We start from the raw sequence: 19,759 nt of genomic DNA, 5'->3' as shown, positions 1-19,759 counted from the left end.
TCGTTTTTCTACATCTGCAATTCTTTCTCTTCCTTCATTTCCCCCTTCATTCCTCTTTTCTTCTAGGCGTACAAATGTAATTTGTTTCCCCTTTCTTCTATAATTTATTCTTTGTTTTCTACAATTCATCTTCTCTTTCTATATTTCCATCATTCCTTGAAATTTCCAACCTACTACGTTTTATTCCTCACTTATTTTCATATGTCAGTCTTTTAGAAATATAATTTATTTTATTATATCCCTTTGTTTCCCTTCTATTTTTTTCCATCATGTAATTCTTGATTTTCTCCACTCTTTTCTATCTATCTTTATCACTGTTAAATCTGGCCAATGAATTCTCTCAATTATCTTTTGTATATATTTTTCCTTTGTATTCCTCTCTTGGTAGAAATTTCCCACAATTCATTTTCTCACTCTTTCCATTCTTCCTTGTTACTATCCTATTATTAATAGGCCTATCATATTCCCTTGTAGTATTACACTTTCTCTAAAATCCATTTTATCCACCTACTATTTTGTCTTTCCTAATGCCAGCTTTAATTCTTGTCTTCTTATTTTTCTATCATTTAAAAAAAACAGTCGCAACTTACGACTTGTTTCTTAAGTAAATTTCCCTACGCACCCCCATTTAAAAATGGTTAAAAGCCGTCGCTAATTTAAGATAAGATTTTCCCAGCGTGTAGGGCCGATTTGAAGACACCATTAAAAAGAAATTGGCCCAGCTAGCCGTGACCCGAGTGTTTAGCATAAGCCTTTTTGAAGGGGATGGCATCTGATTTATTGAAATCTTCAGTAGTTTAAAGAAATGTCGTCGGGTGCTGTTCCATTCATATGGATAATAAAGGGAGAACGGGAAGTAAAAAAGAGTAATGCTAGGAGTCCACTGGGCCGCGCCAGTTGGCGCCAGTTTGCGCCAATGCAATTTACTGTGGCGCCTAGTGTCGCCAATAAGGTGCCTAGTGGCGTGTAGTTGCTCAAACTGCCTCCCAACTGGCTCGTGGTGGCCCGTAACGGCACCAAATTTGAATGTGGCAGCAAGAAAATTTCAAAATGTTTGAAATTTTCGTCGCGCCACTTGCATCGAGCAATCAGCGCCAAGTGTCCGCCAAGTGGCACCAAATGGCGCGAACATATCGCCCTTTGGCGCAAACAATCCGCCTATTGGAATCCACTGGAATGTAATGGCGCGCGCCAAGTTGCGCCAATGAGATTTCGCGCCACATGGCGCCCCTTGGCGCCAAGGGGCACCTTGTTTGCGCCACTACGCGAGCCAAACGGCACCCGATTGGTGACTACTTCGCGCCAAATGCCACCTGATTGCCCGCCATTCGGCGCCACTTGCCGCCTATAACAACAGGGCGGCATTGCAGGACTTTCTCACAGTGATGGCGGCAGTTCTCCAAGCTCTAGGGATGAGGTTGTGCTGGGCATCCTCCTGGTCCAACATGCGAACGTCCCATGCCTGATATTGGTTCCTGATGAGGTTGTGCAGCATGACGGCAGCTTCAATGAGCAGGCGGACTGTGTCTGGTTCCTGTCTTATCTGGCCAAGGAAGCACTGGAACCGTAGAGCCAGAATACCAAAGGCATTTTCAACCACACGCCTTGCCCTGGACAGCCTGTAGTTGAAGATCTTCTGCTGTTGGTCCATGTTACGACGGCCATAAGGCTTCATCATGTACGTCCTCATGGCGAAGGCATAGTCTCCCACGAAGAAGTACGGCATAGGGTGCTCTTCATCATCATGGGGAAGAGGAGCTGGATCTGGGATGCCTAAAGTGCCAGCTTCAATGCACTCCTTCAGTTCACTGTTGTTGTAGATCTGGGCATCAGACTGATGGCCAACCCCACCCACATCGATCCACAGGAACTGGTACTTTGAATCTACCAGAGCCATCAGGACAACCGAGAAGAACTGCTTGTAGTTGAAGTAAAGGCTGCCTGATTTGTTGGGCTTCTGGAGACGGATGTGCTTTCCATCATAGCCTCCCAGACAGTGAGGAAGATTCCATCTGGCTTCAAAATCACCTGCAACCTCAAGCCAGCCTTCATTGGTTGTGGGGAGGGAGATGACTTCTGCAGCATACTCATCCACTACCGCTCTGGCTACATCAGGGACAAACTTCTGGATGGTTTCCTTGCCCATTCGGAAGTTGAAAGACAGCTCGGCATAGGTGGCCCCATTGGCGAGATGGCGCAGGAAGACGGACAACTTGAGACCAGGGGAATGGCCTTCCTGATGTGGGTGTCCTTTTTCTGCAAGTGGGGTGTAAGCCTGACCAACAGGTCATCAAACATCTCTGGGGACACCCTGGTGTAGTTCTTGAACTTCCTCCTGTCATTCTCACTCAGCTCTTCCATCAAAGTGTGGTACTGTCCACGTTCGGCCCTCAACTGTGGGTGGAGCATGGGTCTAAACCACCAGTTGTGCTTCCTTTTCTTCTTAGGAGGCTCTTCTTCTTCAGGATTGGCCAGCATAAGTTGATAGGCAGTGGCCACCTCAGCATCTCTCATCATCTTCTGATGGAGCAGCATCATCACTCCAACATTATCAAAAGCCTCAGACATATCAAAATTGTAAATATTTAGTAGAGATGTTGTTCATACAGCAGCTGAGAAGGGTCTGAACCAGGTAGCCAATGGCCAGTATTTATTTAGTCGGCAAGTAGCGCCAAGCGGCGGCAAGTTCAAACCAATTTGGCGACCTTTGGCACAAACTAATCACCAAGTGGCGCAAAGTAGCCGTCTATTGGCGCGAATGGCGCCAACAGGGTGAATTTTGGAATCAAATGGCCGTGTAATGGCGCAAACTGGCGCGAACTGGCGCAACATTTTGGAGCAAGCCGGGTGGCATTTGGCGCACGCCATATGGCACCCAGTTTATTCCACTTGGCGACACATGCCGAGCGGACATTAATTCGGCGCCACAGCGAGCCACTACGCGCCAATCACATAATCTTTGGCGCGAACTGGCACCAACTGGCGCCGGCCCAGTGGACTCCTAGCATAAGAGTTCACGTGGTGCCCGATAGGCGGATTGTTCTGCGCCAAAGGGCGATATGTTCGCGCCATTTGGTGCCACTTGGCGGACACTTGCTCGATGCAAGTGGCGCGACGAAAATTTCAAACATTTTGAAATTTTCTTGCCGCCACATTCAAATTTGGTGCCGTTACGGGCCACCACGAGCCAGTTGGGAGGCAGTTTGAGCCACTACACGCCACTAGGCACCTTATTGGCGACACTAGGCGCCACAGTAAATTGCATTGGCGCAAACTGGCACCAACTGGCGCTGGCCCAGTGGACTCCTTACTTCCCCTTTTCTATTGTCGGAATTAATAACCATGACAATGACCTACCCTCCGCCAGGTTGCCAAATGAGCTGCGCATGCGTTAGGTTCCTTCTCGTCGAAGCCACTGACCAGGCTTGAACGCACGCGCATTGTGCGGTCCGCTGAACACTCGCACGGCAGCGAACGGGTCGAGTCTACGATTTGTATTCACGTTTGTGAGGCGGCTATCAGGCTGAATAATGTCGGAAGGAACGGGTAAATTCCATCGTCGCAGTCTTACAACTGAATTGCCATTGGAATACAATTGTAAAGTACATGTATTTACAAGTTAAAAGTACAATAGTCTAAGAACTATGACATATTATATTTTTAAATATCATAACAACTCTATATTAAAATTCAATGCTATGGTAAGGAAAAAGGGATGAGTAAGAAATAGGAGCAAGGAGCAAGGATCGACAATTAAAGGTGAGAATAGAATGAAAGAAAAAGAAAGGAATGGTAAGTAAGAGGAATATATCAAGAAACACATGTGTAATGAGCCTTCTATTAATTAGCTTTAACATTTTCATATCCTCATGACTTATACAAACCATAAACATATACAACATGTATTAACAATTATTATACTATACATTTGACAATAAAACATCAAGTATTGTAGTATTGTAGTAATATCTGTTGTTACTCTATAATGTTAAACCCCCTGTCAGTCAATATCTGTATATTATTTACCCAGGGTAGCCCACATCAGTATCAATACTGCTCTTCCTGCAGATCCTGTAATGTTTATTACCGGCACCTTGCCAGGTACTCGTTTACGCTCGTATAAAGCGTGGCAAGTTTTAATGTTTTGTCAAAGGACTTTAGCGCCAGGCTGGGATTCGAACCATCAACCCTTGTAACGAGAGTAGTGGATGAACCACTACACCACGATACCTCCACATGGTAGGAGAGCTGTCAGTGCATACCTATAGAGGTGACGAAGTTGAGGGGTTTAAGAACGTGACTGGAAATACAAAAGTCGTGGGTTCGATCCCAGACACATTCAGCACTAATGTCCTTTGACAAGATATTAATACATATTTGCTACTCCATACCCATAAAAGAAGTTCGGACCTGGTAGGATGAAGAGAGCCTTTGTGATATAAATTGTCACATCTATCATGGTGACTCTGTGGTAGGAATACTCCCCAGGTAGTGGAAATGGTGCACACTGTGTGCGTGCATGATTCCGATGACCGGGGTAATAATTATATCTGTAAAGCTTTTAGAGACGGTATTCCATATTAAGCACTTGTTAGAGTACTAAAGTACTAACGTCATATTCACTCTTCGTCCAGGTTACTGGTTCTAAATAACAGAGCCTGCACAATTTATTCAAGTAATGGCCTGGAGCAGGGGCAAAGTCAGTGTTTGGGGCTGATGTAATCACCACACCATTGTTTAACACAAAATTGTTTTGAACAAGCAACCTTGACAACTGAGCCAGTATGAAGTCACACTTCGGTAGTGAATTTAATTCCAGATTTATGATTTCTTTCTTATTATAATACCTGTACTACGAGGTTTGATGCTACATGTTGGAAAGCCTGATTGGAAGGCACTTTGCTGGCTAGAAGGATTTCCTCCAAGGCCACGGTGGCTCTGCTGACAGCACCATCCATCATCTCCGCCTCCATGATCAAGCCTTTGTCTAACGTGGCCAGGATGCTTAAGATGTCAACAACTGAGGCAACATTCTAGTATAAAACAACAAAAAGCTATTACAACGATGATGATGGTGACAATAGGCCCTAAAAATGGCAATACTAATAATACCTGTAATAATCATTATAATAATAATAATGATCATAATAACAATCATGATAATTATAATGATGTTTATAATGATAATAAATAAAGTCATAATAATGACGATGATAATAATCATAATAATCATCATAATAATAATCGTGATAATAATAATAATAACAATAATAATGATAATAACAATAATACTACTACTACAAATAATAATAATCGTAACAAGAAATTTAATTCATCATTGGAACGATTTAGGTGGTTTGTTATTTAATCTGAATAACTGGAAGACTATGATATCCTTTGAAGGAGATTAGAATCATATATTATATGGGACGAATTGATGTTGCAGTATACATTGCAGATCATGATGGTGGTAATAGGAATGATGACGATGATCATAAGGATAATAGTAGAGATGACATTTATGACTAGGACAAATGATGAGGATAACGATCATGCTGATTTAAAAATCATGTTTATATAGGTGATGGAATGTGAAGCAAGTACTATAATCACTATACTCAAATACTCCACATATAAATTACGCGTAAACGGAAAATGGGATTCTCAAATCACATTTTGTGGTTAAAATATCACCATGATCCCAACATCTGATTTCAGAATAAATGTCCTCGGCTCGTGCTATTGTGTCTTCATCTTGATATGTGCAAAACCAAAGTCGATCCAGAAAAAAATTATTGGTCTCATATTACCACGGTATATTATGTGGAGATGTCGGTTCGTTCATTTGACTCTCAAAAGATCAGGGTTGAGGGTTCAAATCCCAGTCCGACACTAACGTCCTTTTATCAATATTTACAGAGATGCAATCAATTTTCTATAAATATATGCTGACGTCATTATATGCAAATTCGTATTTTGAGTTCCAAGGCCATTATGGTGATGTTACGATATATTTACTGGCCAAATAAGACGTGAAATCATATTTCAGACTCATACTCTATCCAATCATGAACAAATGGGTGTTCCCTTAGCCTCCCAAGGAGCTATAATGGATTTTGTATAGGTATGTTTTTGCCCATATATGTTATGTACTACAAAAGCTCGCGCGCACGGACATTTATCTTGAACGGACGCTCATTCTGTTATTAATGGTCATAAAGAGATAAACATCAACCAGAGCCCCGCCTTAGGGCCCTTGGTGGGGTCCAGGCCATTTCAAGAATCAAATTAGAAATAAACCATGATAGAATTGTATTTGGGGGGCAACTGCAAAAGCCCCCCCCCCCCCCCCCCCCCCATCAGTACGCCAGTGAGAGGGGCGAAGATGACGGGAGTGATTACCCCCATAGAGCTATATAATAAGCCTTATTGCTCTATGCTACTATACCCCCTCATTGGTTTTTAACGTTTTGTTGTCTTACAAAATTACATTATTTAGCAAAACTATAGTATAAAACAAGCAACATACTTTTTTCACACTTCATATTTACTTTGCCGGTATTTAGTGTGCAGTCCGAAGAGTGGTTTAATATTTTGTAGGTAAATTTCAGCAAGTAGGCAGGAAGGGACTTCTTAAAAGAGCAAGCGGAACCTTTATTTTTGTAGCACTGGTCTGTTTATATAACTCTTAATCTTGTAAACATATAGTGTAAACTGTGTTTACGTGATATCAACGGAATACAGATTTTCTACAATATTTACTTGTACATTTTAAAGGATATTATGCAGGGGAGCATAGCGACCGAGCGAGAAGATTTTAGCATTTTTATTAGTCTAAACGGTGCACTTTTGGGCCTTAAAAGGGCCTAAAAGTGTGTTGCACTCTTTAGTCAGTATTTGCAATACATTTTGTGATCCCCCCTAACAAAATTGAGGGGGACGTGTCCTACCCCCGCCCCACCCCCCTCCCCCCCCCCCCCCCGCCCCATGATCGCCGCCCCATATGATCATGAGTTGATTTTCGGAAACTTTCACAAAATGACGCCTGGATGATGTCACGATAACCTGATGACCTGGAAAATGTTGCTGCCACGTTTTATGACAATGACCTATGACTGTGTTAATTGAGATTGAAAGAAATTGACAGTACCGATCTTGAGTTATCCGCTGCACAAAAAAGTGGGGGTCAAATAAATTAAAATAAATAATCAAGAAAGAAAATTCTGACGAAATCAATAGGTGGTTTGTTGATGTCTGAGACAGACCACCCAATAATAATAAAAACAACAGCAATAATAGTAATGATGATAATAATAATAACAATAACAAATATGGTAATAAAAATCATAATAACAACAACAATATAAAGGGGATGTAGTCTAGTGGAAAAGTCATCGGACTGTAGCTCACAAAGTACGGGGTTCGAATCCCAGCCTGGCACTATACGTCCTTTGGCAAGATGTTAATCTACAGTTTCCACTCTCCACCCAGTTGTTAATTGGTTACCCGGTACGATGTGAGCGTAAATGTAGTTTGTTGAGCATTGGGAGGGTCTGTTAAATGGCGCCTGGCTGGAATGCTCCCTAGGGAGTGGAGAATGCGCAAACATTTTAAGTGGGCAAGCCTTAATCCGATGACTGGGGTAGGAATATATGTAAAGCACATAGATACATCGTCGGTGTATTTGGCGCTATATAAACGCGTAATAAATTATCATTATTATTACAACAACAATACTGAGAGGGTTAGAAACAAAATAAAATTATATTATTTTCCTCAACACGGTAATCTTTCATCAAATCAATGAATTATTGTTCAAAAAATAATAAAATCACCTCTTGTGTTGGTTGAGAAATTGAAACTGTCTGGTGAATTATGTCAAATGCAGCACTGACCCCAGCATAATTAATATTCTTGTCCTGGGAGATCACAGTCAAAAATGATAGAACGTCCTGGACATCAGCAGACATCAGATTCTATCAACAAAACCCACAGTTTTAAATGACCGGTTATCGGCTTTTATTCTTGTGTAATTAAGATATTTTCTTCAAACAAGTGTTACTTTATATAACTACAAATGAATCTATATATCTATGAGTCTATTTTTTTTTGTGAAGGAAATTTGAATATGAATTAGCACTACGACACAGCATAAGATACACATACTTACTCATATAGAAGACTCGCATATTTATTTCAAAATGTTCGATAATTAAAGGTTTGCGATACTGATACCAACAAAGTTAATGATTATGATTAAATCTCTTTTTTAACGATAACATTAGTATCAATAATAATAATAATTGTGATAATAATGTTTCAGTGATCGATATAAATTTAATTAATTAAGTAGATCAAGTGGATTGATTAAATGTATGTTTAGCGCCATCTACAGGCCAATAAATTTGCTGTGAGGAAATGGCACCCTTTTTTATATCCAGTTGATGGAATCTGTTTATATTGGAGGCATCCTTGTGTAATATGGATATTAAATACACATAAGAAGGCAGAATGTAGGTATGTAAAGATGCAATGTCACGAATGTTGTATATAAATATTGATATTCTTTGATTAAGTACCTTTCATGCGCACATAACTCGCGGTGTACATTACATGGGTGTAACTTACAACGTTGAACAGTAGCCAAGACGGTGTCGGCTCACAGCCAAATGTTATTGTTATTTTATGTAGATTACGTCATGCTACTGAAAGGTACACGCATGCAAGAATGTAAACACAGATTAGCCTAGTTTGAGTTAATGTACACAGATGAGTAATTTGAGTGCATAATATGAGAAATTTGGTACATGATTATACATGTTTATATTGATATAAGTGATTTGAGAAGGATACAAAGGGTGTATGTCAGGATTCTGACTTAGTTCAATTAAGCATGGTTACAGATATAGTTAGAATTATATTTAGTTTATATGTAGTGCAAGTTAATGTGTGAGATTAGAAAAAAGAGTTAAAGCAAAGGTTAAAACAAGGGGTTAATTAGAGCACGTGAGGTGCGTATTATTGATAAGAGTCACTAGGTTTTCTCTAAGTATATGTTTTCATGAACAGTTGATTTATGATCCGTTCGATCTATTTCATTTGTACAGTTTTTACGGAGCATTTTGGAGCAACGAGCAAATTGAAACAAAGAAACGACCAAGTACAAAATCAGAGATGCTTCAATTAAACATGTAATACTACTTCTACTACTACTACTACTACTACTACTCTACTACTACTACTACTACTACCACTATTTGTATTAAAATACCAAATAATAATATTGTTATAAACAAGTAAGAAATTACAACTAGATCTTTTTTCTTACGGTCTATAAGAAAAAAGATCTAGTTGAGAATGGATTAGTCCAATTTATCTTTTATTTCATTTCAAATCTTAAGTTTGTAACATGATTGTGTGGATAGAATATGATTTTCAAGCTTTTAAAGGTTAAGGACATTCCGCAGTAACATTCGTATGCACCTTAGCTGTAGAGAGCCAGCTGATCATGTATTAACTACGCACAACACCAGGAACTAACAGACTAGAATAAGATCAAGTTTACCTCTTGTAAGTAGATTAAGAGTTGATCAGCTGTTTTATTGCCACCGCAGTTATCTGAAGGTACCCATGCACAAGGGGAGATATAATCACCGGAGCAGACGGCTCGTGCTATTGGCTCTCCATCTTGATATGTGCAAAATCAAAGTCGATCCAGAATAACAATTATTATTGGTCTCATATTACCACGGTATATTATGTGGAGATGTCGGTTCGTTCTTTTGACTCTCAATATCAGGGTTGAGGGTTCAAATCCCTGTCCGACACTAACGTCCTTTGGCAAGATATTAATCCACATTTTCTACCCTCCACCCATGCAGGTGTAAATCGGCGCCTGGCAGTTCCTGGGGGAATAATGATTGCAGGGCCCCCAGAAAGAACAGCATGATGTGACGAGGCTTATCGGGGTAAAAATTAGTAATAGTATTATCATTATGATCATCAATATGTTTCTTCTTCTTCTTCATCTTCATCTTCCTTTTCTTCATCTTCTTATCACTATTATATTACTATTGCTGTCATTATTATTATTACTACTACTACTAACTGTTGTTATAATGATTTTCATGTTTTATCAAAGATGTTTCCAGTCGGTACTAATCTTAACATTCATGGTTTGCTTTCTCATGTAAGCTTAACTATCTTAAGTCCGAAGCATTTTTTGTCATATAACTGGAATATCAGAAATATTAGTTTATTTGTACCATTGACGGTGAACCATGGACAATCTCCACTCGATTCACTCCATGAATGAAGGTCTCCTGACGAAAACTGGACAATACCATACGGAGATGACCAAGAGGTGTTTGGACATAGAACTAAAAGAGAGAGAGAGAGAGAGAGAGAGAATTTGAATTTCATTATCTGTCGTTGCTGTTGAACATTTTAGGAAGTGATGCAATATGATATCTAAATTGCCTTGGTTTGCTTTCTTGAAAGTCTGTGCAATCGTGTAAAGTCCGCTGCACACCAGACGTTCCTACTGCTATCCGACTTTTGAAGAAAACGCAATTACTTTAGATATGGAAAGTTAAACAAACACCATCTTACTGACCTGTGTTTTCAATAATGAATACTAATTACCGAAATTTTAGTGCCTTTGTGCCTTGAAGTCGGCTGAAAAGCATGTTCCGCTTGAGGTCGCAGATAACTCCTGGTTTGACGTCACTGCAAACCTAGCTTTCCCCGAAATTCCTATTTTTCTATAATTCATATGATTATTCAGAACCGCGATCACAAAGTTCCAATATTCATATCAAATGATTTAGCACATATTTCCAATATCGAATCGTAGTTAGTTGTACAGTATTCACTTGGCATTAACCCATATCATTACACTACAGTGTCTCCTTTTAGTGTATCAAAATGTTGAGTCTACTTCCAATGCAGTACGTTGTGCGATTCTCCAATAAGAGCGATTTAATTGTAACTAATCATTACATGTTGTAAATTGGCAACACAGTATAAGATATAAAATCACTATTTGTATGTACAAATTGGCAAATTTTCGTTAAATTTTGTAATTGCCTTTCACATAGGTTCATCTAACAATCTTTTTCTTCTCCAAACTATGAAGGAGTTAAACACAAGATTCATTCTTGCCAATTTGAAGAGGGAAGACTGTTTCATTTAGAAAATTAAGAAATAAGAAAAAATTCTGAACTCCTTTAGGTTAAATATGATTTCAATTGAGCAAGATTCACCTGTACTTAGTACCAGAAGGATGGAAGGGTCAAAGTAACCGTCAGAGCTTGTCGCCACAGAGAATAATCCGCTCCACAGCAGGTCCATTTCTTCTTGTGTAGTCATGCTACTGTTGGCTATGTAGGCTCTCATATCAACCAACACACCGTCATCTGGTAGAAGTTGATTCACGTGAATGTAAATAGTGCCATTGGTGTCCCTCTCGGTTTCAAGCTCCTCAAACACTGCCTCAAACTATAGATATCAAATGATGCCAACATTATCATGGATGTTTAATCCAGTTGAGTATTTTTACAAAAGATTAGAAATTACCTAGCAACTGTCTTTTCTATAGGCTTTGGTTGTATCTAACCTAGACACTGGTAAAAAAATAGCAAAATATTTTTGGCTAATTTCATGTTTTCTGCCCAATGTTTATGAACTATAAGTAAAATCATTATACAATGGTTATTAATCTCAGTGGTTCAGAATGAAAAAGTGATAAAAAATAAGGAAATAGATGTATCAATGGATATTTGATAATTCTATTGCTATTACATACTGAAAAAAGAAATGAGATTAATATCTCTGTAAGCAAAGCAAATTTCCAAGTCAAATTCATATTGGACAATGGAATGAACGAATGCATGGATATGTGAAAAAAAGAAAAGATAAACATGTATGTATGTATGAAAAAGTTGCTGCTTCATGGTCAACTGACGGACGTAATATAGCACTTCTGAAATCTACAGGTAGAAAGAGAGTAATCACATCACTGTCACACTTGAACACTTAAGTTTCTGAGGCATGTATAATATTGTGTATTGATTATTGATGGAAGCCATTACATGCATGAGAGACTTGCCAGTCATACATGTCCATGAATTTATTTTTAATTTCTGTTTTTATTGGATTGGCCTCCAGAAAACATTCTTTTTTACAAGTTTTTAGCAGATTGTTATCATGTAAATACAACCTTTTTTTTCTTCATTTCATTATTTGTGTTTTTTATGGTTTTGTGAATACTTATCCTTGTGTATTTATGTAACTTATGTATATACGTGTGAATTATGCCCCTTCGTGCATCATATGAACGTGCAATCAGTAATATTGATTTGAGTACAGTTTCTCAAATTTTGTCACCTATGATTGGAGATACTGAGATTTTTGGAATAGACCAATCATATTATTTGCCCGATGACCTTAATTCTACCCTTTTGAAATATTCTTTGAACTCAATAAATTCTGTCCATATAACATATAAATTGTCGTAGTATTCTAACTTTGATAGTATTTCTTCCTTGTTGAATATTCTGAATTTTCAGTTTTCTGTCATAGGAGTAACTGAAACTTGGCTGAAAGACAACTCATTATTGTGCAATATTCAAGGTTCTAGCTTTTTACATAATATTAGTACCGAGAGGAGAGGAGGGGTGTTGGTGTGTTCATTCGGGAAAATCTGATTCATAAACATAGAGGTGATTTAGATATTAACAATGGAGTAATTGAAAGTATATTTATTGAAATAGAGAATGTATGTAATAAGAACATAATTATGGGAGTAATTTAAAGGCCACCTGATCAGTCTGTGCAAGAATTTTTAGATGTAACTGGTTCAGTTCTTCATTAAAAAAAAAACATAGAATAAAATTGTATACTTGATGGTAGATTTTAATATTAATATATTAAACGCCACATCTTGTCATGAAGCTAATGATTTTTTGAATATGCTGGTAACTTTTTCTATGTATCCACTCATTCGTCATCCTTCTCGGGTGACTGATCATTGCGTTTCTTTATTGTATAATTTTATTACTAATGATGTTACTAATAAATTAAATGGTGTTATTTTAGTTGATATCTCAGATCATTTTCCTTTCTTTAGTGTTTGTCATCATAAGATCAAGGTAAAGAAATATGTAATTAACAAAAGACAACTTAAGGACAGTAATATTTTTGAATTCAGTAAACGATTGCAAAATGTCAGATGGAATTTGAAATCAAGTGATGCTAATGTGAGCTATAGTTGTTGTTTGTCTAAATGTATTCGCATTTATGAAGAATGCTTTCCTTTGCAAGAAATAAATATAAATAGACGTAAGCATAAACCATGGATAAATAAAGAATTGATGACAAAAATTAAAAAGAAATGGAAATTATATGAAAAGTCTTTGAAAAATTCATCTGAATATAGGAAAATAGTTTATAAACAATACAGAAATAAAGTTACAAATGAAATTAAGTAAGCTAAATATCAATATTTTAAGAATAAATTTAATCATGATAAGGGTGATATAAGCCTAATTTGGAAAACTATTAATGGTGAACTCGGTATTAAATCTGTCAAACAATGTTTTGAAAAGATTGATATAAATGGTTCCACGATTACAAACAAAGAAGATATCTCTGAAAGTTAAAATGAATATTTTGTCAATATTGGTTTCAATCTAACGAATAATGTGCAATATTCCAACAGTTTCTACAATGAATATTCATTTGTTAATGATAAATCAGCATATTTTACTCCCATATCATGTAAAGTAATTATCGAAACTGTTCTTTCTTTGAAGAATGGTACCATTGCTGGTTACCATGATATTAATGTTACTGTTGTCAAAAAAAGTTATACATTTGATTGGTGTACCTCTTTGTATTGTTCCTAATCAAATGAAAATAGCTAAGGTTATTCCAGTTTTTAAAAGTGGTGATCACACTAATGTACAGAAATACCGACCTATTTTTGTGCTCCCTATTTTTTGAAAAGTGTTTATACAAGCGATTACATACTTTCTTAACATCGTGCAATATTTTGTCGGAAAATCAACATGGTTTCCAAATGGGACACTTCACATCAACTGCTCTTCTTAATTTCATTTATAAAGTTTATAATGCAATTGATTCTAGACATTTTACAATTGGTTTATTTCTTGATTTAAGTAAAGCTTTTGATACTTTAAATCACATAATTGTGTTACGTAAGTTAGAGGCTTATGGTATTCGTGACATTCTGTTGCAATTATTTAAAGATTATTTATCGAATCGTCAACATTTTGTTTCTATTCAAAATCAACAATCTTCATATTTGGCCATTCGATGTGGAGTGCCCCAGGGTTCAATAATTGGTCCTTTACTTTTTTTTAAATGTATATTAATGATATTGTGAGTTCTTCCGATTTGTTACATTTTATATTATTTGCAGATGACACCAGCGTGTTCATGTCTCATATTAATCTCTGTACACTAGTTGATCCGTTCAATTCTGAATTAAATAAATTAAGTGAATGGTTAATAAACAACAAATTAGTTTTTAATGTTGCTAAAACTCAATATATTGTATTCATTAAACGACGTTTTGAAGATAATTTTGTAATCACTTTTATTGATCATCAAATTAATCGTACTTCTTGTGTAAAATTTTTAGGTGTTCATATCGATTAATCTGTAACATGGCATGAACATGTTGGTGTCGCATGCAATCGTGTTGCCAAATCTGCTGGTATTATTTACCGTTTGAGACATTTTTCAAGACATATTTTATTTATTTACGCATTGATTTTCTCCCATGTCGATTATTGTAACCTTGCTTGGTCAAACAGTCAGGATTACTTTATTACTAAATTATTTGTTTTGCAGGAAAAAGCCATAAGAATAATTTCGAATTATTTTTATCTTCTCCCAGTTAAATTTCCTAAACGTTTATGACATTAATAAATTGAATATTGCAATATTTATTTGTACGTGTTCTAGAGGCTTATTACCATCTCCATTTACATCAACAATTGTTTTAAATTGTAACATACATAATTGTAGTACACGTAATGCTGTAGAAAACCATCTGCCAAAAGTTAGAACTAATATTTCAAAGAATACTATTCTTTTGCAAAGTTCCCCATCTATGGCTCTCTAGATTCCAATCCATCTCAAGAATCAACCTTCCGTAAATAGTTTTAAGCGTTCCTTTCGATTGTGTTTATTACATTTGTACTCATCAACTTAAATATTATTTGATTTACAACGTATATATTTGTATATTTTGTTTTCTTCTGTATTATGTCTTCCTTTTCCCCTTCTACTGTTTCCACCTCCTTTCTTTTTCTTCTCAATGTGCTGCCAATTATGTACTTTCTTTAGGGGTCAACGTTCAACAAGGCTAAATGCTCTTTTTCGTTGACCCCTCATTCGACTTAAATTTTCTTTCTGAACCTATTTTATGTTAATTTTGTCGTTTTCTTATTATCTGTTATGTTACCGTTCGACATGTATTTATGAATTTTAAATTTAAATTTGTTCCTACTCTGTATGTATTGTTTATATGTTTGTTTTTATGAAGAATGGAATAAAAATTGAATTGAATTGAATATTGTTTTCTGACTCCTTTCGTTTTCCTCTTTGCTACCCGTAAACTTTAATAAGCTTGCCGTTACAAGGAGCTGGCCAGCATTTCTTCAAAACTAATCAAGGATGTACCCTCAGACTATTAAACTGGGAACAGTGAAGAAGAATGTATAGCATTCTAATTCAGAAATATTACAAATGACTTAACAATTACCATCCCCTTACCTTTCCTTTGATATCATGCGCAAGGGTCTTGTAATCTGAAGATTCTTGATCAGCGTGAAATGTTGTGAAATTTCGTACAAGCTTGAACTTCAGATGAAAAATAGACATATCTGTATTTTAAGAAAAAATCATAGATACTATTTAAATATTTGACATTTCACAAAAGATGTTACACAAAATTCACTTGAAACGTATTTTGTGAAATGAATTTACATTTATATTAGGCTACCTTCACTACCCCCCCCCCCCCCCACAAGTAAATAGGATGTGGCATAGTTTCAAGGGGTATGTGTTGTTTGATATACATAAATGATGTTCTATATACCTCATACATAGTTTCTTATTCCTGATTGGTCAAAACTATTTCACATGACAACGATCATCTCGATCTATACTTGTAATAGTACGCCCAAAACCTGTGATAGTACTCCAAAACCCTGTGATAGTACGCCTAACCCATCCGCGACTTTTTGCACACAAAAATTGAGCGCTTTCAATTTCTTAAGTTGCTAGGCTTCAATCGCACGGTAGGCGCAGCGCGTAAGAATTCAACATGGCGAGTGACTAAGCAACTGATCGAGCTCCAACTCCGAGATTCGAATTACTAAATGAGGACCTATTCATGAATCAATAAAAAGGATGAGGTATATAAAACAAATATGGACTGCCCTGTAATCGGATGGTGGTTGAAATTATCATTCCCTCGGTGGTGTTCATACCAGCCCTTTAATCACGCCCTCGGCTTCGCCTCGGGAGTGATAGAAAGGCCGGTATGAACACCACCGAAAGAGGGATAATTTCCACCATCATCCTCATGAACAGTCAATATTTGTATAATATAGACCTGTCATGTTCTAGTGGACACGTCACCGGACTGTGGATCACATGGTTCGCGGTTAGAATCCCGCCACAGTACTAATGTCCTTTGACAAGACAGTAATTTACATTTGCCACCCGTCATCCGTACGTACGTGGTGGGTATTTATTCCTTGAACGATTTAAGCGCCTTAGGGCAGCTGGGCTAAAGCCATGTTACCAATACGACTCTGTAGGCATATTGAGTTCCCCTGGGGTGGATACGTGCGCAATATAATTAGAGCTGTTAATTATTATTATTGTCATTACTATTATAAACACAAATAAAATAAAGGATCCTGGTGCAAGTAATCCCTGGACTACAATTACATATTCTCAATGATTTGTACTGACAAATATTCCCGGATAATTATCTTTTATTATTAGGGTAATAGCATTTGGGGTAAGTTTCATAAGTGGTCATAGGAAAATAAAGAAATAGTTGGCTAGGGTCCTTGTCTAAAGTTAACAATTCGGATGTAACTGTTTTTGTGTCAAAAGATACCCTACTCCCCCCCCCCCCCCCCCCAAGAAAAAAAATACCTATGATTCTAAGCAGTGCGTGGTTGCTTTCAATATGAGTCCGTTTTCTGGGATACCGACACAGCTATAGTACGCCTGATCAGGGGGGCTCATCTCACCGATGATATAGTTAGATATATCCCGAGTGTCGGGCACCTTTCTCCCATCTCTCCACCAGTCAAAGTGCTGAACATCTTGGAATTTACAATTCAATACTACCATCTCTGATATACCTACAGTTTTATTTCTTGGGTGAATGGTAACGGATGACACACCTAGTAAGGATGAAGAAAGAGATTTCGCTACCATTCATTGTGACATTGTTCCTTATACAAATCTAAATTCTTACGGTGACTTTAGTGATTTGTTCCAACAAACGCAAATTATAAGGAGTGTGTTGTTATAACTACTTCAAATCTTTTTTTTTTTTGTGGCTATTTAGCTATTGCTATTTAGCTGAAACTACATTTACATTTCCAAATCAATGTTCAGAATTTTAAAGCATGATCTCAACAAATTTGTGATCAGTATGTTGCTTGCAATCAGTTTAAACAACTCGTTTTTATATAGAGTGCTATAACCAGAGACAAATTTGATCCATGGCTGAGGCATGACACATAACAGTCATAACAATACTCATTTTTTTAAGTGGCGGTCTTGACATAAACACCAGTTCTGATATTGTACGAGCGAATGGACTCACAATGTCCCAAATGTATCCCACAAATATTTCTATAACAGGCAAAAGATGATTGAAATGTGATATGAATTGTATTTGGCAAACAAGCAGTATTTAGTTTAGAACACATGGAGCTCATACCATCTTGTGTTTGGTCAATGTTGCATGTTGTTCCCGCGTAGAGCGATGAGCACGCACACTGTCGTTCAGCTGGTATGCAGGTACCTCCATTGAGACAAGGATTCGAGGCACAGAAGCCTATTGAGAAAAAAAAAACATTGGTTCAGAGGTATAAGCCTCAATTCCAAGGTCCGGCTCGGATAGGACTTAAAATCTTAGTCCACTGGTTGATACAATCAGTCACTTTGGAGATTTATGCACTTGAACAAATGAGCCAGAAATATCCCTAGATCTTTACAAATGTGCATTTTAGAATAATCACTGCCAAAGTGATGGAGGTATTTCTTTTTAATATGTGATTATTTACATGCCATTCTGATTCTGATTCCAGTTCGAAACTATCCTTTCAGTTCTGCTATGGTCGAGCGGCGAGTTTTTGACCAATTCTGCCCGGCGGCTGCCCGGCGGCTGCCCGGAAACCGAGCAGCGGCCGCCCAGGCATCGCTCGTTTTTAGGGCATCGCTCGGTCGCCGCTGAAGTTTTAGCGCGGAGTTAAAATTTGGGCGGCGCCTGCTCACTTTTCACTCGCCGCCCAGAATACGCTCGGTGCCTCGGCGGTCGCCGCCCGGCACCGACCTAATTGCTGGGCGATGCCTAAATTCCAGCAGCGAGCAGGCTACTGATCGGTCGGTCGCTGCTCAGATTTGTGACCATAGCATTCCTTTAATAGTAAAAACATAAAATACTTATTCATATATCCACATGTGCTGATCAAGCTGCACTGGGGAGTTTTGGGGTTAGTCCATAATAACTAGGGGTGGATGATCCTGGAGAGTTTAATAGTACATGTATTCAATTAGCTACATGTATATACAAAAAAATTGTAAGGGTGCCCTATTTTAGAGGGGCCTCACATATATTGACTACCTGGCGTATTTGTACATCAAATTACTCTATGTAATCTTTATTTATGATCCTAATTACAGAAATACAGAACAAATAAATACACTAAAACAAGAACAAACAAACAAACATTACCTTTTTCACAGGTGTTGCCCTCCCATCCTGGAGGGCAATCACAAGAGAAGGCGTTCACAAGGTTGTTACACTCTGCACCATTTAGGCATTGGTTAGAAGAACATTCATCAACATCTGTGAATTCATTCAATAAAGTAAATTTAAACTCTTCAAAGTTCAGCAATTCAAGTATGAGCGTTGATATCTCTCTTGTTACTATATTATCATACGTGACTATAATTTTATTAAAGAGTCAGTTTATAATTCTTTAAAAAAATGCCCCATTTGTAATTATTATGTGATTATTCAATGTGTAGTACACCTAAATATGGGGCTAATTCTAAAGAAAAATGCTGAAAAATACAGTGTTATTGTCAACAGTGAATTGTCCATTTGTTTGAAAGATGGAATGTGTTTTGAATGATGTTAAGGCTGTCATTATTGACAAAAACAATGCATGTTTAGCAACATTTCACTACTGACTTGGTCCATAAATAAACAAACCTTTCAATGATACCAACGTCATGTATGATAACAAAAGAGATATTAACGCTCAATCTTGAATTGCGGAATTTGTTTTGATGGGTTTTATATATTTGCACTGATTTCTACATGGGCATTATTTCCCAAAACTGTCTAAGGTAAAAGTTCGCTGGTATTTCTTTAAAACGAGTGTTACGAGATTAGCACCCGTTTGTTGGCGAACTTATATTTCTAGCAAGTTTCTGAAACCTCGCCAAGATAGCTGACGACTCGGCGCCG

General features: G+C 37.4%; 1 protein-coding gene across 1 annotated transcript; it reads right to left on the bottom strand.

The window, feature by feature from the left end:
• Window positions 1–1,345: 1,345 nt before the first annotated feature.
• On the bottom strand, window positions 1,346–15,912 carry LOC105441955. The gene is made up of 8 exons (XM_030994380.1): window positions 15,805–15,912; window positions 11,265–11,499; window positions 10,266–10,379; window positions 9,566–9,687; window positions 7,836–7,976; window positions 4,848–5,033; window positions 2,075–2,275; window positions 1,346–1,558 (listed from the first exon to the last, which is right to left on the bottom strand). Exons 1-8 carry the CDS (start codon window positions 15,910–15,912, stop codon window positions 1,346–1,348), a joined length of 1,320 nt encoding a protein of 439 aa, XP_030850240.1.
• Window positions 15,913–19,759: the final 3,847 nt, after the last annotated feature.

The sequence above is a fragment of the Strongylocentrotus purpuratus genome, unplaced genomic scaffold (assembly GCF_000002235.5).
Source record: "Strongylocentrotus purpuratus isolate Spur 01 unplaced genomic scaffold, Spur_5.0 spur5_scaffold_21, whole genome shotgun sequence".
In the NCBI taxonomy this organism is placed as follows: domain Eukaryota; kingdom Metazoa; phylum Echinodermata; class Echinoidea; order Camarodonta; family Strongylocentrotidae; genus Strongylocentrotus; species Strongylocentrotus purpuratus.
This window is presented reverse-complemented; position numbering and strand designations above follow the sequence as displayed.